The sequence below is a fragment of the Muscardinus avellanarius genome, assembly GCF_963383645.1.
Source record: "Muscardinus avellanarius genome assembly, chromosome: 12".
Classification (NCBI taxonomy): domain Eukaryota; kingdom Metazoa; phylum Chordata; class Mammalia; order Rodentia; family Gliridae; genus Muscardinus; species Muscardinus avellanarius.
Window position 1 is genome coordinate 38,248,228 of NC_137798.1, and position 24,120 is coordinate 38,272,347.

General features: G+C 37.7%; 1 protein-coding gene across 1 annotated transcript in view; it reads left to right on the plus strand.

The window, feature by feature from the left end:
- Window positions 1-24,120, plus strand: part of AKAP6 (A-kinase anchoring protein 6) — a gene marked incomplete at its 3' end in the record, with an annotated part of 393,582 nt that overhangs the window by 159,606 nt on the left and 209,856 nt on the right. The window contains exons 5-6 of the mRNA XM_080707612.1: window positions 1,871-1,967; window positions 3,243-3,406. Of these exons, the coding sequence (XP_080563738.1) occupies window positions 1,871-1,967; window positions 3,243-3,406 (261 nt within the window). The remainder of the gene's footprint in view (window positions 1-1,870; window positions 1,968-3,242; window positions 3,407-24,120) is intronic.

The window sequence follows — 24,120 nt, forward strand, 5'->3', positions numbered from 1 at the left end:
AGTATTATGTAATATATATATATATATATGTATATATAATTTTTTCAGTACTGGGAATTGAATCCATGGGCTCTACCAATGTGCTACATTCCCAGCCCTTTATTATTTTGAGATAGGGCCTCAGACTTATGATCCTCCTTCTTCAGCCTCAGCCTTCTGAGCCACTAGGACTACATGTATGTGCCATTGTACCCAACTATATTTTAAAAAGACCTCTTTTCTCCATGAAGAAAAAGAGGACCCAGACTCATCACTGAGCATCCACGGCGACTCAAGATCAACTCTGATCCTCTGGTGACACATGCAGTTGCCCCTTGAGGCCAGGAGCCATGCTTTATGCCCCCTAAGTCTCCACTGCCTTTCTCAGTGTACATAACAGGCACAGTACATGGATTTTAAGTGAATAACCACAGCATTTTGTTTCTAAGTAAATAAATACTCTATTTCACGATTTATGGTTGTTTAATCCCCATAATACAAATTATATTCCAATTTGGACTGTATCATCTTGAACTTCTGTCAAATATTCTTAATACAAAGCAGTGTTATACAACTGTTTCTCAATGGATGTTTGAGGGGAAACATATATATTTTGGAGTCATATTACAGAGAAGCCCAAAATTGGCACATAGTTTCTTAAAATATATGCTTGTTCTGATTAGTCAAGTTAAGAAATAAAATTTTACCCTGACAACTAATCATTGATTCAATAGATTGGTGACTATAATTAATCTTTGTCGAACTTCCTGTGATTAGAAATGCTCTATAGCATGCAGAGATAGAAAAATAATCTGTTTCTTAAAATATTAATTACTTTATTTATTATTTCTTGCAGTGTTGGGGATTGAACCCAGGACCTTGTGTATGCTAGGCGAGCCCTCTGCCACTGATCTACATCCCCAGCCCATAAAATATTTAAATGTAAACCTTCCCCTTTAGGGAGTGTTATTGATTAAGTTCAACAGATGTCTACTATGCTTGCAAACATTTATTGAACACCTTGTATGTGACATGAGTTGAGATCTATATGAAACTAGCAATTCTTCAAATTACTTATAATTGGGTAACCAAAGATAGAAATAAAACAGCATATGCTATGATAAACGCTATAATAGAAGCAGGTATAAGGAGCTGAAAGAAAAGAGTAATTAACTCTGCAGAAGGCACTAAGAAGGCTTTCTGAAAGAAATCACTCCAGTTAGAGTTCAGCCATGACAGCAGTTTTTCTTTTGGATGGCTGTAATGAGGGGGGGATGCCCCCGGTGTACTTGATATGTTTATTTATAATTGCAGTGTCACATCTTAAAAAATAAACTTTTAAAAAGCAAACATCTGAAAATCATTTAGTTCCTCAATATAGCATCTAAATTCACCTCCATATTCTTTGTTTTGTGTGATAACTGAGAAACAGAGCTGAATCAAACCCAACTATGTTAATGCATTTATATATGTGCACATAAGGCTAATATATTTTCGGCTGCCAATTTTTTATGGTTTCATAAATAGCTCTATCACTAACATTTTTAAAAAACGAATAAAAGAGCTCATATGTGCTGGTAAAATTCAGTGTATTTTATAGAACACTGCTACTCTTGATATCGCCTACGGGATGTGACTTTTCATAAAAACCTAATGAATTTCTAGATTTGTCAGCTGTTTCCAAACAGATGCACTCTGCTAATCTAATGGAAACATTTTGAGCCCAGATCCCAAATATCAATAGCTTTTAGTATTACAAATTAGTTTGTCTATTGGGTAAATTGGGCTGTGTGGTTCTTGATAAAAAAAAAAAAAGTTGCAAGTAATTTTGTATGGCTGTGTCATGTGTAACTGCCTTGCCAGGGCTTGACGCTCATATTTTTCTTTGCAGAGTTTTAAGCTGAATGTAGACAGTCACTGTGCTCTCAAGGAAGCTGTGGTGGAGGAAGGACACCAACTTCTCGAGCTTATTGCCTCCCACAAAGCAGGTAAATCCTCCTGAAATATTGCAAGTCTTCCTGTCTCCAGACTATTAAGGAGGAAGAAGCATTGCTGTAAATTACTGCATATTTTCCCCTCCTTATGTATTATTAATATTTACATTATCAGATTGACCTTCAAGATTTATAAATGTTTCATATACCGCATACAATGCTGCAGTACTCGTAAGATGAAATACTGCCTCCAAATGGCCTGCTCATTTTATTTGGGGCTTGCCGTTCACCCACGTTTCAATTGAAATCACATTCCTGAAAAACTCTGCATTGACATGCTCCTTGATGTAGGTGCTCTGGAAATAACATGAAGATAATGAACGGGAGCCGTGCAGATAGCTTCAGTGCGTGTGCGTTAGGGCGCTCACAGATAGCATCACAGATGTAAGGCGGGCAGACCAGGGATAGCTGATTGTCTCTGCCAGTCCACACCTATGAGCAGTTTGCATCTTCTTTGGATTAGCAGGGCTTTTGGCCGTCACCCATTTCTTAGTGCAGTATTAATATATTTGTGAGAAACAGATTATAAATAAAAATAGATTTGTCATCATTTGGTCATACTTATCCTGATAGAAAATCATAATACAGGATGAGTGTGACTCTTTGAGTTTACTAAATAGGAAAAGCACAAAGTTTATCAGATGTTTTAAAAACTGCTGTCTTACTTCAGGCCCACTTACTGTATTTCTCATTGATGTGTTTCTCATTACTCGTTTTCATGTATTTTTCTGGTTATTATAAAGTCTCTACAGTGCCTTTCTTTCTTTTCCTTTTTTTATTTGGCAGTACTGAGAATAGAACCCAAGTGTGCTCTACCACTGAGTTATACCCCTAACCCTTTTTATTTTTAATTTTGAGACAGCGTCTCACTAAGTTGCCCAGGTTGGCCTCGAACCTGTGATCCTCCTATCTCGGCCTCCCTGGGAAAGCTGTGTAAGACTTTAATTTGAAATGGGAAACTACCCTACTAATAATTCTTATACACTGTGTTTTATGTTCCACATGCATTTTTTTCAGTTAATATACCGAGTCTAAGTCAATTTCCAAGGCAGACATCTCTGTGATTACCTTGGGTTTGTCCTTATGTCTTGTGTCAAAATTTGTCATTCTCTGTTCTGAGTGACAAATGCTCAGGCGGCAGGCAACGTAAAGGTCGTTTAACGACATGCGTACTGTTTGAAATAGTCACCTAATTGACTAAGTAGAAAATGATAACGGGCCAAGAGGCAGCCAGGCCCACAACCTGTGCTTTCCCTCCTTTCGGAGAAGGACTGAAGGACACGCTGCACATGATTGGAAGTCAGTGGAAAGAGCTGCAGAGGCAAATCAAACGGCAACACAGCTGGATCCTCAGAGCTCTGGATACCATCAAAGCGGAGATCCTGGCTACTGATGTGTCTGCGGAGGACGAGGAAGGGACTGGGAGCCCCAAGGTAAGTGGCTTGAAGTTTGCCTTATTTCCTCTTATTTCTGTCTTCTTTTGAACTAGGCACCACTGAAGTTTTCTTTCCACCCTGAAGGCTTTTCATTTCTAGTGGGTAAACTTTATATCCATCTATATAAACAAAATGAAATGGCTTGGTTTAAAACAATAAAAAGAAAACCTCTACAACTTTCAAGTTTTCTAGGAAAAGGTCTTTTTGTGAAAAGAGGTGGGTTAGGAGGGGAACAGTACTTTAGGGGTGGGAGAAAGGGGACATGAAACATTTAGTAAACAAAACATAAAGCATCTTTAACATGAATAATCAGAATGGTTTTAAATTGTTTTGTTGCAACTATAAATCACTATAATCAGTGCAATCACTCAGCTCTGACATCCATTAGCCGCTTGGTTACAGCAAATTAACAAAGAAGAGGGAAAGTGATTCATTATCTCATTCCTGTTAATGACTATCAGATGCATTGCCTAATTAGGGGATGGTCATTGTAGTGGGAAGAAGGTCATATGCTTTGCTACAAATCTTTTTGCTCCGAGTGTAAGTTCTCCATAATGGTGCATGCACCGAATACAACAAGTATTTTAAAAATGAGTATTGACATGTTTAGATTATCCTTTATAGATTTAGAAAATAACCCATAAAGCATATGCGATTTAACTTTAAATGAGACACCTTTGAATACAAAGTGCTACTCTTCTAAAAGTATCTTCAGACTTATAATATAGAAAATAATTTTATTAACGTGCTAGTTTCTCCTTACTTTTGCATCTGTTGTTTCATGAAAGTAAACGCAGAAACCTAGTCTAATAATAGACTTAGCATTGAACAAGGGGGATTTAAGAGTTCATGGCTTCTGTCCCTGGCATGGATAAAGTAAGTAAATGATCATCAACTCACATTTATTCAGCACCCACATGGGTTGGCATTGTGCCAAATGTACATAGAGCAAGTTAAACAAGCACTTTGCCTTCTCGAGCTCAAATTCTTAAATGCAGGCAGGGGAGAAACCAAAACCAGCTCTGCAGTGCCGAGGCCCATGGAGCCGGCGAAAGGCTCAGGCGATTTACAGCTCTGGAATCTCAAACAACAACAACCTTTAACTTATTTGTTAAGAACAGGATGGAATGATGAGCTCAGTTCCACTTAAAGAATGCTCCACGGAGGAGGTCACATTTCAGGAAATACTTGAAAGGGAGGAAGAGAGGTGGCTGGGCACATGGGAACATAACTTAGGAAGTGATGTGCTGAAAGGATCAAAGCTGGATTCAGCAGACTTGGCAGGGCGGCTTGGAGGTACTGAAGGGGCAGGCTGCAGGAGAGGTTGAGTGGCCTAAAGCTTTGGCTGGGTGGGGGATGAGGGGATGAGAAAGGACACAACTAAAAACTGCACGTGTTTATTAGCATGGATAGTAATGGATAGTAGGTGCTTACTGTTAAAGAGAGCTTCTCTATCAGGTGCACCCTACATGCCAGGTGATATTCTATAGCACTTCTGTATTCTATATTGCCTCATTTAATTATTGCAACAAATTTATAGAGTAGTTCTCTCATAATCACCAGTGGAAATGGAGGTACAGAAAGGTTGAGAACTCACTTCAGGGCGCACAGCTTCTACAGAGCAGAGCTATGATTTGCATCTGCAGCACTTAGTCCCAGAGCCCATGTTTGTTACCACCTGGACCAAGGCTTCTCACTGATACTTCCCAGGGCCAAGTGTGGTGCCAGACACGAGAGATGAACAGACGCAGGGCCTGTCTCATCGAGCTTGTGGTGGAGCGGAGAGAGATTCACTTTCATAATCCAGGCTTTTATGGAACAGGATGTGCCGTGAAGGACAACAGAGGGAAGGGAGAAGAGATTGGGCTTTGTTACATGATTTAGGTTAGAGCATCAGGGAGGCTCCTTTGAGGGAGTGACATTGTTTGAGGTGAGCAGAGACCACTGTGGTCAGAGAGGGAGGAGTGTGCAGGGGAGGCTGCATGGCCTGTTTTCAGCCAACAGGAGGGTTCTAAAGTAAGCAGAGAAATGAAACGGAGTTCCTGCATATAAAACCTATTCCGAGGCTGGCATGATGGCGCATGCTTGTAGGCCCAGCATTCGTGAGGCTGAGACAGGAGTCTCAGTTCGTGGACAGCCTCAGCTACTTAGTGAGACCCTTTGCAACTCAGCGAGACCCTGTTTCAAAAATAAGAAGACTAAAAAATAGGTCTGGGGGTGCGGCTTGGGGAGGTACAATGCCCTCGGGTTCCCATCTTGAGTACTGAAACAAAACAAAACAAAACAAAACAACAACAAAACAACAACAACAACAAAACTGTTCCTGGCTATAGTATGGGGCATGGGAGGGGGTGGGCACAGTGGGATTAGTGACCGTTGGAGGTGGATGTGTCAAAGAGCTCCTGTGATAGTGAAATCACCCAAATTAATAGAAACACTATATTTAAAATAAGTAACTTCATTGGACATGGCCTGTTTGAAACAGACTTTTTTTTTTGGTGGTAATGGGGTTCCTGGAAACCCTTCTACCTCTGGGCTACACTCCCAGACCTATTTGATCTTTTTATTTGGAAACAGGGTCTCTTAAGCCAGCGCAGCTGGCTTCAAACCTGTGCGATCCTTCTGTCTCTGCCTCCCAAGTGCGGGGATTACAAGCGTGCACCACCACGGCCGGCTGAAATAGACATTTTAAAATATTTCATTTTGTTGGAAGGTATTGAGATAGAATGAAAAAGATAACCCAGAGAAGAAGATTATAATCACAGAAGAGGCAATGCTAGCATTTCTCAAAAAAGAGGGTCTACCTGTTCACATTCCTCCTCAGACCATATCAGTACCTCCTGTGAGATGCCCAAGAACCCACATTCTACCCGGCTCCCAGAGAACCACTGTCACAGGCTCCAGGAAGTCAATTCTCCTGTAGGACAACACATAGCATGCATGACTGAGAGAGAAAGAATGTCTGTTGCATTGTAATCCATTCATCTGTTGATGGACATCTTGGCTGGTTCCATAGTTTGGCAATTGTGAATTGCATGGCTATGAACATAGATATGCATGCATTGGTTTGATAGTTTGCTTTCCATTTTGGGGGGTAGATACCCAGAAGTGATATTGCTCATTCCCATTCTTCTGAGCATCCTCCATACTGTTTTCCAGAGTGGTTGCACTAATTTGCAATCCCATCAACAATGTATTAGAGTTCCCACTTCACATCTTCATCAGCATTTGTTATTGTTTGTGTTGTTAATGATTGTACTGTTTAATTAAATTATATCTCATTTTTATGGAAGGCTCACACAGTCACATTAAAAGCAATGTTTTAGAGTAGGCATGGTGGTGCACACTCGTAACGCCAGTACTTGGGAGGCAGAGATAGCACACTCGTAATGCCAGTACTTGGGAGGCAGAGATAGGAGGATCATAGGTTTGTGGCCAGTCTCAGAAACTTAGTGAGGCTCTCTGCAACTTAGTAAGATTCTGATTCATAAAAAAGAAAATAGCACTGGGGGGTGTAGCTCAGAGGTAGCATGCCCCTGGGTTTAGTCCTCAGTACTATAAAAAACCCACAGTGTTTTAGAAGATTTTTTAAGAATTGGAAAAAACTATAATAATATGAAGTTATGTATTTTAAAATTTGTCATATCTCTACAATGAGAATTATTATAACTAGAAAAATAAAGAATACATGCAAAATGTAAGTACTAAAGTGATCTCAAAAAGTAAAATAGGTATATTAAACTGAGGGGACTTTAGATATAAATTTAAATATTAGGAGGAAAAATAAATACATTGGCGTCTTAATGAGCTGGGTGCCTCACTCCCTTAAAACATTCTCTATTTGAATCATTCCAAAAGTGAAAATTTCTGGAGTCAAATGAGTGTATGGAGGAAAACATAGTTGTCCTTATTAATAGTGCTTCTATCCTTCCTCAGCATTTTAATGTCACATTACATGTACAGATAAACATCTAAAAGCAACTGCAAGAATAGGCTGTTGTTGCTACCTATAGAGATGGAGCCTGAAGGAGTTGCTGGGAGTTTTGAGACTTTGAGATGGCAGAGCCAGCAAAACTCGATGCCCTCTGCCTCCCTACTAGTCATCTCTTCCCTAGTCCACACTGAATTTTCTCTGAAAAAAGTAAACACAGCTGGCCAGGCTTGGTGGCGCACCTTGTAATCCCCGCGCTTGGGAGGCGGAGACAGGAGGCTCATGCAGGTTTGAAGCCAGCTGTGCTGCCTTAAGAGACCCTGTTTCCAAAAATAAAAAGTATAAAAAGTATAAAAGAGGTCTGGGAGTGTAGCCCGAGGTACAAGGGCTTCCAGGAACCCCAGTACCACCAAAAAAAAAAAAAAAAAAAAAAAAACCCACAAAAAACAAGAAAAACAAAACACATCCATACTCAAGGGTGAATATAAGATCAATTTAAGGCAAAGAAAATATATTTCTCAATTTAAGCTTAACCATGGAGAAGTCAGAATGATCTGTGTGTGTGTGTGTGTGTGTGTGTGTGTGTGTGTGTTTACCAGGAAGTGAGCATAGGGGCATTCTACCTCTGAGCTCTACCTCAGCCCTATTTCCCTGTTTTATATTTTATTTAGAAATAGGGTCTTGTTAAGTTGTTGAGAGGCTCACTGAGTTGGTGAGGCTGGAGGCTGGTTTCAAATCTGCAGATCCTTCTGTCTTAACGTCCCAAGTACTGGGATTACCAGCATGTGCCAGCACACCCAACTATATGATCGTCCTTTTGTTTAACATTTAGGAACTTCATCTCTTAGCCCTTGAGGTGACAGAGTGGTAGAGAGGCTCAGACAATGGAGTCAGACCACCCGAATTCAGGTACTGGCACTTACTAATGGGACATCCGTGGGAAGATTACTTCCCTATCTCAGATTTCTCTCGTGTAAAACAGAGGTGATGATAATATCCACCTGGAAAAGTTGTGATTGAGATGAAAAAGAGTTGATGTTCCCAAAATACTCGGGACAGAGCCTGGCACACAGTAAATCCTAACTAAGGGTAAATGTCATGTACAGGATTACATAGTCTAGTGGTGGAGCAAACAATTATAATAGGTCTGATAAAACTAGTAGAAATTGGTACAAGTGCTGTGAGTACACAGAGAAGGAAATAACTAATCTTTCCTGGGGCACTGAGGAAAGACTCATAGGGGAGTTGATGTTTAAATGAAGGATAGAAAGGATTTTTGTTTAGATAAAAACAATGGGCAAAGAAAATAGCATGTGTACAAACCTAGACATATAAAAAAAATGTGGTAGGTCTGAAAACCAGGATCTTATCATTGATGATTAGACTGGCTTGCCACCATTTGCACAGAGGCTTATGATATGACAAAACATTGTTTTTGTGTGTGTGTGGTACTGGGGATTGAACTCAGGGGCATTCTACTTCTGAGCTATATCCCCAGCCTTATTTTTATTCCTTATTTTGAAACAGGGTCTCACTAAGTTGTGGAGGGTCTCACTAAGTAGCTAAGGCTGGCCACGAACTTGCGACCCTTCTGTTTCAGGCTCCCAAGTACTGAGATTACAAGCGTGTACCACCATGCCTGGTTCAAAACATTATTCTTAATGATTAATGATTTGAGCAATAATTGGCACAGTAAGAGCGAGATCACACACACACACACACACACACACACACACACACACACTAATTAAAATACATTTTTTTTGCCATATTGCACCGAACAGTGCAAGCTTAAATAGGTCACACTTAAGTTCTTTAAGACAAAAAGCTGTCCATCATGTCAGTCCTCTTTCTATGATGTGACCTTGCTCAGGTCATGTACAAATTGTGCCATGAAATGCATCTCTAAGCACAGCAGTTATGATCATCTATTTCATCTTAGACCTAAAAGAGGAAATAAAATTAAAACATAATAAAAAATAGCTCCAGAATTCATCGTAGGTTTACTTCAGAAGCTACTGGGAGCTTGAGAAGCATAATAGAAAATCTAAGGAATATATCTAGGGGGTATTTTTCTTTTTTACCTTGTTTGAGAGACTGCAGAAAAGGACTTGGTCTTAGAAATCTTGTAAAGAAGGAGGATAGGAGGAAATTCAAAGACTCTGGGAAACTTCTCCCCCAGGACTCGGCAGCATACCTTATTTGTTGTATTTCATTTTTTTAAAAAAATGTTTTCCCAGGACTGTGAGATCTTTTATACATGGAAATAGGGAACAGAATTTACCAGTTGTAGAAATAGAACTTTGGCACTCACATCCAAAATTTCAAAATATGCTTGTAATTGTGTATTTAATTTTAGATAGGTTGGCAAAAGTTTATCATCTTAAACTAGGCTTTCAGTATGTTAAATATTTTAATGGTATATATCTGGAGGGATTTAAAAAACACTAAGTATGCAGTGCCTAACAAAGGCTACATTAATTTCTGACCTTTCAAGACAAGAAACAAAATTATCCTGAAAATAAGAAAGCATTTAAAAAGTTGTTACATTGCTTCCTTTAAAATGTTCTTATCCTCTCTTTTTATCTTTATTTTTTGTTTTTTACTATTTTCCTTTGAAGTATGCATCATTACAGACGTCTCAGAATCCAGGTCAGGATCCCCACATAACTTACCAAATTTTGCATCGGGAAAAGAATGAAACAATAGTTCTTTTGTCTTTCTTAAGGAGATAGATATGTTTCCAAAACAAGGAATATTTGAAGATTTTATTATAAATTCAGAAAATTGTATAGCTACTACAAGGGTGATCTCACCTGGGTCCCAACCAGCATCTTCATTTCCTTGGTGAAAGGATACAAAGGTCTAGCTGCTTTGAACTCCAGGATTGTGCTTATTTTATCTGTTCTCTTTGAGGTTCTTAGACTGAAGCCATCATGCTTTGGAAATGGATATCAGACTCTGAAGGTCATCAGGGATATCTATTCAACAGTAGAAGGAGAGTATTTTAGAGACATTTCTTAAATATGTTTGCTCAGACCTACAAACAACAGTTTTAGATAGAGTGGGTATCTGTGTGGCCTCTGACTTGGGTATATAGCTGACAACCTGACCTTTCTTCAGATGTCAAGAGAAGGCAAGTCCAGTATTGTATCTTTGTTAACCAGATGCCCAAGTCTTACCAAGTGCTTATGCTAATGAAATTATGAGTATCTTCCTTTAAATGAAGTAGTCTAAAGGAGCTGATTTGGGTAGGACCTTTACAAGATGTCATCTGTGGATCATGTGTTGTCTCTTGGTAATAGTACAACTGGAAATCATGGTGGTGCATGCTTGTAAATTCCAGTACTTGGGAGGATGAGACAGGAGGATCGCAGGTTCATGTCTAGCCTCAGCTATTTAGTGAAGACATTCCGCAACTTAGTGAGACCCTGTATGCAGATTAAAAAAAAAATAAAAGCATTGTCTTTGCATTCTTTTCTTTTCTGGCTCAGAAGCTTATATAGTTAGCATGTTCTTTAATATAAGTTCTTCAGAAACAGTATTAAGGAAATTAGTGAGAATTACATTCATATGTTGTTAGTTACATACACACAAACTGATGCATGCACACGTGTGCATATACTTATATATGCATATATATCTACATATCTCTATATATGTATCTCTCTCTATATATATAAATATATATAGATAGATAGATATACACACACATATATACATATTTACTCAAGACACTTTTCTTCCTTCCACATGCAAAGAAAAATACAGGTACATAGGTATGTGTATAAAAAAGAGCCAGAAATGATATGGTAAAATTCAGTTGTACCTGAGGTAATAGAAAGACAAAGGCAGAGCCTGGATGTTATTTATTGAGTGCTGACAGAGACCCTGCCCAGTGCTGAGCCAGACAAGAGAGAAGACATGCTTTTTTACCTCAGTGGTCTTATCATTTCAGTGTAAGCACACAGTGTAACATCTTGTCTAACGTAGTTTGGGCTATCTTACATCTAGAATAATAGATCACCTAAGATTCGGATCATCTTAATTAGGAGGTTGGCAGATTGAAATAGAATGGGATTCTTGAGGCAAGCAAATGAGTAGTAAATGCATTACCAATTCCACCTTTTCCATGCAGAATTCATCCTAAAAGCCAGTATCTGATATAGTTTCTTTCCCGCTGAACTATATAATCATAGTCCTGATTTGCAGTACCTAGGGAAAGAGAGCTCTTTCTTCTACTGTGGATTTTTCAATAGTGCTTTTTGTGTATGTGTGGTTATCAGAAAGGCAGCTTTTCTTCAAAAGTGTTTTTTAAAAGAAACAAAAATGAGTTACTTTTTTGAAGATCAATGTGCCTACTAAATTTGTCGTAGAATTGAATAGAAATTGTTCCAATAATCTCCTTGAGGAACTTAAATTTACATATTATCAGATGTATGGGTGGATACACCCATAAAAATAAAAATAAAAATATGTAGTAGGTCAAAGGACAGCTGGTGGTCTATATGGTGTATAAGACTATCGCTTATCTTGCTTTTTCACACTACTTCCATTGCTAGTGACCTTGATAATGGAAACATTGGCTTAGTAAGAATCTAGGAGTGAATTCTTTGGTATCTCTGATCAACACAAGGAAATGTCATTGAGGTCACATTATTATATTGTCTAAGTGTGCATAATCTCCAGTTATACAATACCTGGAGTTACAAAAATATATGGTATTAGGTACAAGCTTAGCTTCTATGAATAACAGCCATCTTTTATTAGCAGAACTTACATTTTTATATTATAGTACTTCAGTTTTAAAGGTTAATATATAATAAACACATTAGAATATATAATGAATACACACAGTATATAATAAACACTTTTTGATATTTAGAAGAGGTCGACATTTTAAAAACTTCTAAGTATTTCAACACAAAAAAGGCAAAATACAGAACTGCTTCTAAAATGCTTTAAAACTAACAAGTAAATTCTTTAAAAGTGCAAAACAATTAACCTGGTGTGTGATTTACACTTTTCCTGGAATGTGTTGTTTCTGGCAGGGGAGCAGGCTGAGCCGGGGAGATCCTAGCCTGCTAAAACTCTGCTCTGTCTCTTGTGTTTATTGAGTCACCTAAGACTTCTAATAAAATGACAACTTTCAAATGTACACACATCTGTACTCAACACCCTGAGTACCCCAAATACTCATTTAACCATTATTATACCCAGAATATTTCTTTTACCCAGTGAAGTCAAGAATCACTGAGATGTCCGTAGTGTGCTTTTCCTTTCTCTTTGGCATTTGATTGGAAGACGGCCATTTAAGCAGATATAGTACTATTAGAGACAGAGCATTTTTCAAAGTCCTGGAAGTGATTTCTTTCTACCAGGACCAGAACATTCTGTCTTACTTCCCAGCATACCTAAATGAAAGATAATGTTTCTCAGGAAACATTGAAGACATAGATTGGAGGTCCTACTGGGGCAGAGCTCAGGGCCCCATCTCATTACAGTGTCCAGGCTACTTTCGCATTGGGTTGGGGCAGTGATTTCTCATCTTTAAATTGAGTTGGCCTGCAGAAGCCCATACTTGTTCAGTGTTGCCCCTGTAGGACTGAGCGAGGCCACGGGCCTTCCTGAGTGAGGAGGGGGGAGGGAAAGGAGGAGGCCCAAGAAAGAGACTTAAGACAAAGAGAAAGAAGAGAAAGGAGATGGAGAGGGAACTGGAGGAAGATAAAAGACAGAAGTATATCCATAAATTATATATATAAAAAAAACATTGTCTCAGCTGTCATTTAGAGATTAACTCCAAAGGCTGCCCAAGTGAGTTAGTTTCATGAACATTAGTGTTTTTACTCCTTAACTCCCCCCATTCCTCTGCCCTTCCCTCTTCCACTCTCATTCCTTTTTCAAACTCTGGAAATCAAAGACTTACTTTATTTTGATATCTTAAATATTATTGTAGTATAACTGTGTGTGTGTGTGTGTGTGTGTGTGTGTGTGTGTGTTTCTACAACATTTTATTAATGGAGTTGGACTGTATAGCAGACATACTATGGTCCAGGTGTGTGCTAAGGATTTTGTTTGGATTGTCTCATTCATCCTTCTCAACAATGCTAGCAGTCCTACTTCTTAAAGTTCATCAGTTTACTAATGAAAAGCCTCAGGTTCCAACATAATCATACTTATTGAGACAATTTTCTTAGAAACTATCCATGATAGGATAAAAGCGAGATAGCTTGGCAGCATTTTGTTTTATACGTATTCTAATTTATCTACCATCTTCCTTTTCTCTTTGTTTTTGCTCATGGCTTTTCTCATTCTTTCTATACTGTTCTCATTTGTCTTTAAAATTAATAAATACTGAATGTATAACTACACTGTGATAACATTGCTCAGGTTAAAGTCCCACTCCTTGCACAGTAGCTTAGCAGTAGTTCTTGTACATAACTTGAAATTAAGGCAGACTGTGTGATAAATATTATAACAAGCCAGGTGTGGTGGCGCCTGCTTGTAATTCCAGCATTTGAGAGGCTGAGACAGGAGGATTGCAGTTCTCAAACAGTCTCAGCTATTACTTAGTGAGGCCCTCTGCAGCTCATTGAGACCCTGTTTCAAAATAAATAATAAAAAAGAGGGCTGAGGGTGTATCTTGGAGGTAGAATGCCCCTGGGTTCCATCCCCAGTACCACTAAATAAATAAATAAATAAATAAATAAATAAATAAGTAAATAAATAAGTAAATAAATAAATAAAATAAAATAAAATAAAATAAAGAGTTACAAAAGGCAGGGACATTTGGGAAGGGAAGGAAACATTATTTTGATTTTCTTAGCTCTGATGAGTCCCTTTTTCTGTCCCCATAAGAGATAATGGATTTTATAGAGGTTTCTAATATTTAGTTAAATTAGTAGTAGGAAGATATTGGAGTAGTAGGAAGATATATCCAGGAAATAGCATGGTCAAAAGCAGAGCATGTCCACGTATTGATGGGAAGAGGTGAGGGCCTAATGGAGGATAAACCACAAAAAGCTTTGAGCTGTATGCTGGGAGCTTGGGATATCAGGCCTAAGAGTTGTGATTTACTAGTGTACCACGAGTGTTTTAATGATTGAATTTGGTCATAGAGAACAGATGGCAAAGGCAGGATGGAAAAGGAAGGAGTGAAAGTCATGGCGATGAATTAGGAAACATACAATAACTAAAGGCAACTGATTTACTGCAGTGACTGTGACATATAAAGAAAAATAAGAGCAGTATTATGGAAGGAGACATAATGGGATTTGGTATCTAGGGGATAAAGGGATGAGGGAAGAGTTAAAAATGAGGAAAGAATTGAACATGAACATTTAGAAGAGTATTACCAAGTTTGGAAACATTAGACTAGTGTTACTGAGTTTGGAAACATTTTAGTAAGGAACAGTTTTGTAGAGGAAGACAATTAAGTCTGTTTAATATAGTGACCTTGATGCCCAATTAATAAGAATATCTTAGTGAAGCCAGGCATGGTGGTGCATGCTTGTAATTCCAATACTTGGCAGGCTGAGACAGGAGAATCACGGGTTTGTAGCCAGCCTCAGCTACTTAGTGAGGTCCTCTGTAACTTAATGAGACCCTGTTTCAAAATAAAGAATAAAAATTAGGGCTGGAGGGTGTAGCCCAGGGGTAGAATGCCTCTGGGTTTCATCCCCAGTAACACACACACACACACACACACACACACACACACACACACACACTGATATCTTAGTGAATGATCTGGTATAGATATTTTTGTTGCCTCTGACTAAAGTGTAAGCAGGTTTGAGAACAATGATTTAGATAAAAGAACCATAAAAATCATCAGTATGGTCATGTACAATACTCAGTTGGAAATGCAAGCTTGAAGCTTGGAGTAGAGGTTAACGCTAAGGGTATATAGGTTTGGCAGTCAAACTAGAAATAAAGTCTGTACCCTTGAAAGTTGATATTGATAAGTAAGATTCTACTACATGAGAGTAAAGTAGAGTACAATCAAATTCTGAGGAATAGCCGGGGTAACAGAAAAGGATTGCCATGCTAAAACTCAGGATTAAGTGAAAATCTGTATGCCCAACAGTGAAACTCCTACCTCCTGCTGGCCAAAAGGCTGGCAGCCAAGGGGTCGTAGCATTGTAAGAACACAGTAGCAATGTAGTCAAAGGAACTTTTCATGGGATGGGGGTAACCTTAGCATGTTTATAGGCTGGAGAATAGGACCAGTAAAACAGATACAGTTGAAGATGATAGTTTCCAGAAGGACAAGAAAGAAGATGAATCGTAGTGCCCCTTTACCTACAGTTCTGTTTTATGTGGTTTCACTTACCTGCAGTCAACTGTGGCCAGAAAATATAAAGTAGAATATTCTAGAAATAAATAATTAAAAAATTTTTAATTGCAGACCATTCTGAGTAGCATGATGAAATCTCTGGCCATTCTGCTTTTTCTACCAGGACATGAATCATCCCTTTGTCCAGCACACCAATGCTGTACACACTGCTGGCCCATTAGTTATGTGGCAGCCATCTTGATTATTGAACTATCATAATGTCATGGTGCTTGTGCTCAAGTAACACTTGTTTTGTTCAATAAGGGCCCCAAAGCACAAGAATAGTGACACTGGTAATTCAGACAGGCAAAAGAGAAGCTGTTAAGTGCTTTAAGTATCATCTCACATCATCACATGAAAAAAGATAGAACATAAAAATAGTTTGAGAGAAAGACTATATTAATACAACTTTTCTTATGGTATATTATTATAATCGTCCCACTTTATTATTGTTTTTGTATGTTTATTTTGCAGTGCTGGGGATTGAACCCAAAGCCTCACATGTGCTTGACACATGCTTTATTCTTCATCTATATCCCCGGCACAATTATTATTGTTCATCTATATGCTTGATTTACCAAACTTTAATGTGTGCATATGTAAAACATCCAACAGAATATATAATGTTTGATATGAGCTGTGGTTTCAGGCATCTACTGGAGGGCGTGGAACATATTCACTAAGGGTAAGGGGAACCACTATGCAATGATTCAGATGAGGCAGAAATCAAGTGGGGCTGTGAGTTTTTTTTTTTTTTTTTTTTGGTGGTACTGGGGTTCCTGGAAGCCCTCCTTCCTCCGGGCTACACTCCCAGACCTATTTTATATTTTTTAAACAGGGTCTCTTACACCAGCACGGCTGGCTTCGAACCTGCGCGATCCTCCTGTCTCCGCCTCCCAAGCGCGGGGATTACAAGCGTGCGCCACCACGCCCGGCGAGTTTTGTTTTTTTTTTAACAAGGGAATTTATATCTTCTGAGATAGAGAAAGAAGAAATACTAATGATAAGTACAATAAAGATGGGAAGGATTTGGAATGAAGTGAAGCTCATTGTGACTAATCAGTGGTGATATTAATTGAATAGAGAAAGGTTTGAGGGTAGAGGAAGGACTATGGAGTAGAAGAGGATTCTAATCCCCCTCTCAAAAGAAGTTTCCCAAAACATCTACCTCTTCCAAACTGTGTTATGTTCACTATTTTGAACCATGCATTTGGTGATTAATTATGTATAGTTTTATGACATTACTTGCATTTTTGTCTCAAAATTCCATCTATATCTTTTTTTTTATTTTGGTGGTACTGGGGTTCCTGGAAACCCTTCTACCTCCGGGCTATACTCCCAGACCTATTTTTTAATTTTTTTATGTGGAAACAGGGTCTCTTAAGCCAGCGAGATCCTCCTGTCTCCGCCTCCCAAGTGTGGGGATTACAAGCGTGCGCCACCACGCCTGGTACCTTTATATCTTTTGTAGTCAATGTCTAGGTTGATTATACCTCACCATGATTACAAACTCCTTGGGGGCAGCAGTTGCATTCTAAACTTCTTTGTTTCACTCACTATTCACTTTATTTTAGCTAAAAATGCATTTATTTATTTATTTATTTATTTATTTGGTGGTACTGGGGTTCCTGGAAACCCTTCTACCTCCAGGCTACACTCCCAGACCTATTTTTATATTTTTTTTTTATTTGGAAACAGGGTCTCTTAAGCCAGCGAGGCTGGCTTCGAGGCTGGCCTGCACGATCCTCCTGTCTCTGCCTTCCAAGTGTGGGGATTACAAGGGTGTGCCACCACGCCCGACCATTTTATTTATTTTTATTTGGTCAATATATATTATTCTTTTTGAAGCTAAAGATAAAACCATTTTATCTTTTTTTCTTTTGTGGCACTTTATCTTAGCTTCACACATAGTGGGAGAAACCCATTTTACTATCTGCTTTCTTTCTATACTTCTAATTTTCTTTGCCTCATGTCTTTTTTAATTGTAAATAAAATGATCTTTAAAAGAGCCATTTAACCCATTTTCCACAAATAACTAGTAATTTATACTGTAAAAGAGATAAAATGATACTTAATTATTATTATTGAACTTCCTTAAGGTAAGCCTAGTTGGTTAATTATTTTAATAGGTTGTTAGCTTTTTAAAAAGTCTTTCTTTGAACAGGCTTGCTGAAAGGCTATACTTCAGAGTGGCTTCTTTAAAAAACTAAAAGCATCTAATATGACTTAGTAGCTGACCAGCACACAGCTTGATGAAATTTGCAGTCTTTGCTTTAAAGCTCTCTAACAAGATTAGGTGAGATAGAACTGAGAAGGTAAAGGTCTCTAAATTGACATAAATTCAAAGGGCAGAACTAGAACATACCACTATTTAAATGTCTAACAAAGTCTAATCTCTGACATATTATATTTGGTCCACTGTAATCTGTGTACATACACATCTTTCTAGTAAATGATGGATGAGATTTAGCTAACATAACATAGTTTATACTCGTTTAGACCTTTATGGGAAATAAAATGCTGTGGAGCTCTGTTTGTAAAATGACCTGGATCACATCTCTGGAACATTGTCTCTATAAAGCATATACAAACACAAACACTCATGCTTTATTTTCAAACCAGCTTGGTTGAATTTACTTCCCTGCTGTCTTTCATCTGATACTTCTTGTCTATACACAAACTATCATTTTATATAGATGGTTGCAGTAGAAGGAATATTGAATTTCACTGGATAGTTTCATCTGGCTAAAATCAGTAAACCCACTAATTTTTAGGGGAATTTTTTTTATCTAGTTGTGAGACCAGAACAGAATTGGTGAAGTTTCACCAACATATTTAAACTTAAAGTATTTATATGAACCTTCTTAAGTTCATCAATAACTTGAGGGCTATACATTTTGAATTATGAAGAATTTTTAAAACTCTTCTGTGTCTTAGCTCCTTTCTAGTCCCTTATCCCTAAAGCTTTAATTTTTTTTGTTGTTGAAAATAAACTAGTAACAGCATGATGTACACTCGTGATTCTGATGCTAAGAAGGCCTAGTAGCATCACTGTTAAGAACTGCTGTAGGTTAATGCCAGCTGGGTTACAGGTTCAGATTTCCCCCATTACTCAAGATTTTGCAAGTCCCTGAACCTGGTGGGTTGCACACTGAGCAAGTATTTTTACACCAATCTTCCTTTTTGGTCACACATTCTTCCTTATTTGAACAAACTATTCTAAGAACTATATATGTTTAAGAAGGCAGCTTCCTAAGTCCCAATCCTCATTCTCATTAATGAGCTGTTGTCACAATGTTTTATTTCTATCAAGTAACTGAAACTAGTATGACTAATCCAAAACCAAAAAGTTTTTTTTCCAAAATTATCTTTGAATAATGCTGCTATTAGTTCTCGTCGCATTTTAGAATGAAATGAATTAATTTTTTCCTAATAAATGAGAACTTTTAAGCTATTACTGTTAATCAGTAATCAATAAATTGGTTGAAGGCTAAGAATTAGTAACTGTATGATGTAGGATAAACAGAACGGTGATGCGAACAAAAATGTCACAGAATAAAGATAAATCTGAATGTTTTTCTTCCTTTGTAATTATTTTTTTTTATTTTACCCAATTGTGTAGTGGTTTTCAGCTGTATTTCTGCTTCAGAACTTTTACAAATAGCATCTTCTTTCGTTATCTGCAGCTTCTTTTAGTCTCAGTTGTGCACAAAAAGCTTAACAACTATTCTCCATTGGCTAATACACAAAAGGGAAATCAGGTAAGAGTTTGAAGATAGAATCTCTTTTGAAATTCTGCATTTTAAGCAGACATTCTCTCACAACAGCCTTCTGTCAATGAATGCCTTGAAATAGAAGCTCTTGTTTTGTATACTTTTCCAAGGAAATCAATAGTTCTTTCTTTCCATAAATGGTAAAATTGGATATTAGGAAGTATAGGCACACTTCTTCTCATGAAAGGGAAATGGGTTTGCAATGTTGCACTAATGATAAATAATCATCAAGAGCAGCATCAAATCATGTTTATTAAGCTTGAAACAGCAGGAATTACAGACTGCCTAACCAATAATCATTTTCTTCTTTACTTTTCTTCTAAGGAAACCACTTTTTTTTTTGTCAACATAGTCACCGTCTTTCATGTTGCGGTGTTCAGGTGAGGTGGACCCTATTTCTCGTCTGGGATGTGCATTATGGTTAATCCATTGGTTTAGGCACAGCCAATTGATGTACTTCTGGCCAGTGAGATATGAAGAGAAATTTCTGTGGGACATTGGGAAGGATTTTTTTTTCTCATGGAAAGAGACAGAGAAGAAGTAAAGATTCCTTTTCAAGTGCTGGTTACTATCACAAGGACAAAAATCTGAGTTACTTTAGCCATTTTGTCACAATAAATGGAGCTAAGTTGAGAACCTAAGCTTTAATGCCAAGGATGGCAGAGGGAAATGGTAGGTTTTTGTATTATTTAACAGCTGAATTAACCAACTGTGGGGTGTCCTGCCCTCTGCATTTTTATAATTTTCTTCTTTTAACCTTCTATTAGTTGAATTTTTTGTTATTTGGAACACAATAAATAGCACATTGTCTTAATGAAATAGCATAGATTGCTGAGTATTATACAATTTGAGTATTTCTCTTTGTATCTCAAAATAAATTCTTTTACTTTCTTTTATCACTCCTAAACCATGACTTTGTTTATACTTCTCAACTTATTGCTACATGGAACCTTTGTCCAAAATTTTCTTTACTGAAATTATTCTTTATTTTGTGTGTGGTACTGGGGGTGGAACCCAGGGTTTTTTCTACCTCTGGGCTACACTCCCATACCTATTTTTATATTTTATTTGGAGGCAGGGTCTCACCAAGTTGTTGAGAGCCTCACTCAGTAGCTGAGGCTGGCTTCAAACCTGTGAGGTCCTCCTGTCTCAGCCTCCCAAGTGCAGGGATCACAAGCGTGCGCCACCATGCCCAGCTTCGGAATTATTCTAATTAAAGTTAACTCATAGCTTCTTGGTTCTCAAAACAAATGGTCTCAAGCCTTAGCTTGCTAATCTATAAATACAGTGTTTGATCTTGATTGGTATTTTTAATTTACATATGTTAGCCAATCTTTTTATCAAACTAAATCCCGTTTATCACTTCCACACATAAAACAAACCAAAAGTAGATTTCTCAAGTGACTCAGAACATGAGAGCTGGTGCCCCTGCTCATTGTCCTCTGGGCCTCCTCTCACCCAAAGGTTCCACAGGACACAAAACTAGCCTCCAAATGTAACCTTCGTGATGGTCTTTCCCATTTGCACTGGAACTCTCCTACTCAGAATCCTTCAGTGGCTTTCCATTGCCTACCCATAATAAATCTTGTTCCTTTGTAGTCTTGTCTCTTTAAAGCGTTCCTTGTTTTTCTTTGCAATAGCCACATGAGGCTACTTCTGGTCTTCCCATCTGCCAAGTGTCTCCTTGTTTCACATTTTTGCATTTTATATTAAAGATATTCCTCAAACTGCATGTCATCTGAGGGTGGGGAGCTCACTGTTCTGTGCACTACAATGCTCAGCATAATATATCCCTCAGAATTCCATCTAACCAGGCAATCGTCAAGAATACACACAATAATAAATGCTGGTGAGGATGTGAGGAAATAGCACATTTTATCTACTGTGGATTAGTACAGTTGCTATGGAGCTCAGTATGGAAGTTCCTCAAAGGCTAGAAATGAAACCACTACATGATGCGGCTTTACCACTTCTCAGTATCTTTCCAAAATAATTAACATCACAATAGTGATACATGCCTATCCATGTTTATAGTTGCACCATTCACAGTAGCCAAATTATGGAACCAACCTAGGTGTCCATCAAGAGACGAATGGATAACAAAAATGTGACCACACACACACACACACACACACACACACACACACACACACTGGAATTTTACTCAGCCCAAAAGAACAAAATTATGTCATTTTCAGGAAGATATATGTATCTAGACAAATTATACTAAGTGAGATCAACCATTTCCAGAAAGCCAAAAGATGTATTTTTTCTCTTATGTGAAACTATGAAGAAAAAAAGGAAATATAAGGGACTTCAGTTAAATAAGGAGAGACACCAGAAGAATAGCATAATGGGATGGGGGTAATGTAGTGGGGAGGGGGAAAAGGAGGTTTGAAGAAGGAAACATTTTAAATAATGCTGTGACAGTAAGTATATGAAGGTATTGCTACCAGTCTCACTAACATGCATGTGGGGGATGGAGTGAGGTGGACTGGGGACAGGAATACATCAAGTGTTGTGTGCGTGGGTATTTGCATCACTTTGAATCTCACTATGGTATATATTGCAATGCACTAATAAAAGTTAAAAAAATCCCTCAGAGACCATTCTAAAAAATGCCTGTTAATGAACAAAAAAATTATAGAAGAAATCAAAATCCTGCAGTCTGTGTCTGTCCTTCAAGTTGTTTAATTTTTTAGTCTTTTAAATATTTGTGTCAGTTTTGTAAGGTGATCGATTCCTTCTGGTTAAATTTAGCTGATATGATGGAATACAGTCTCATTATCTAAAACTATGCTGAGGTATTTTAGTGAAAAAAAAATCTGTAATTTAAAATTTTATGGTTTAAGAAGAGAAAGAAAGCAACCTATTATATCCATACTTGGAAATCTGACTTTTAAAGACATTTTAAATGGAGTTATTTATGAATTAGTTCACTGACATGCTGGGCATGCTAGTTATAAGTTAATGATAAGTAGGGGCAGTCATATTACTACAATAATTTTTTTTTTGCGGGTCTGGGGATGGAACTCAGGGGAAGTTGACCCCCGAGCCACACCCTCTGCCCTATTTTTTATTCTTTATTTTGAAACAGGGTCTCACTAAGTTGCAGAGGGCCTCACTAAATAGCTGAGGCTGTCCGTGAACCACAATCCTCTGGTCTCAGCCTCCTGAATGCTGGGATTACAAGCGTGTGCCACCACGCCTGGCAATAATTTTAAACAATTTTTACTTACAGAATTGTTATTGAGTTTCCAGGGAGGATAATAAAATATGTGAATTCTATAAAGTATATCTTTTATTTATTTGTTTGTTTCCTATAATCTCTGTAAGATTATCACTCCTTTATACATGTGTTTGGAGTTGCATTAAATTTAATAAAAGTGTCAAAAGTTTGTGAAGGAAAGTATTGTACAACTGTTTAGTTTTGATATTTTATTTAAGTTATCTAGTATTTCATATTTTTACTAAATGTCATTAATATTTTGGTTCTCAGTTTTTAAGTTTTTTATTGGTGCATTGGAGCCATACATTTTAATTGGATACAAGATGGTAGAGACATACATGCACACATCACCCAGTTAGCCTTTACCCAATTCCCTCCCCATTCCCTCCCTCTCAGTCCTTCTCATACTTGGCTTAGTGATTGACTTTGATATGTTTGTTAAAGTACATCTTGTACATTAGAGGATTTTTTTCTCTTTCCCCTTCTCATCTCCTCAAGTCACCTTATTTGCTCATCTATAGAATCTCCTTCTTCATCTAGAGTTCCTCCTATGACTTATTTCTCCCTAGTGTTCACATATTAGGGAGAGCATTCAATTTCTTATTTTTTGTGACTGAGTAATCTCACTTAGCATAATGTCCGCCAGTTCCATCCATTTTCCTGTAAATGATGTAACTGTGTTTTTCTTTATGGCTGAGTAAAATTCCATTGTGTACATATCCCACAGTTTTGTAATCCATTCATCTGTTGATGGACATCTTGGCTGGTTTTATACTTTGGCAATGGTGAATTGTGCAGCTACGAGCATAGATACATATGCATTAGTTTGGTAGTTTGATTTCCTTTAATTCGTATGATAGGGGAAAGGTATGTTGATTTGGTAAGCTAATATTTCATAAACATTGCAATAGAATTATATATATGGTATAGCTGTAATAATGTTGTCATTGACATGCTTTGTAGGGAAAAATATTAATACATTATTTTTCTAAGACTAATGTTATTAGTTATTCTCATTGGGGAGAAACTGACTTTGAGACTACAAATAATTATAGAGACAAATAGTCATAATCCCAGAACTAGGGAATTGAGAGTTTAATACAAGTCCATATATCTGTAAGCCATAAGGCAAATGGAACGGGCTGCCCTGAGGAATTAAGTCAGAGAATCTGATCTCTGTACTTGTCTAATCATCCCAAATAAGAAATGATAATGCTATCTCCATCCTTCACAAAATTGTTAAAGAGATTAGATGATATATATGAAAATATCAGAATTGGTTGACTAATCCATACATTGTTGCTAAGATGGCCAATGATATTCTGTACATTCCTTAACTCCTATACTTATTATTAAGGTTGGTGTCTGACTCCCTGTTCTCATACAATGCTGAGTGACAAGCTGGGGCCATGGTCTGGGTTAAGATGAGGAACTTGGAGT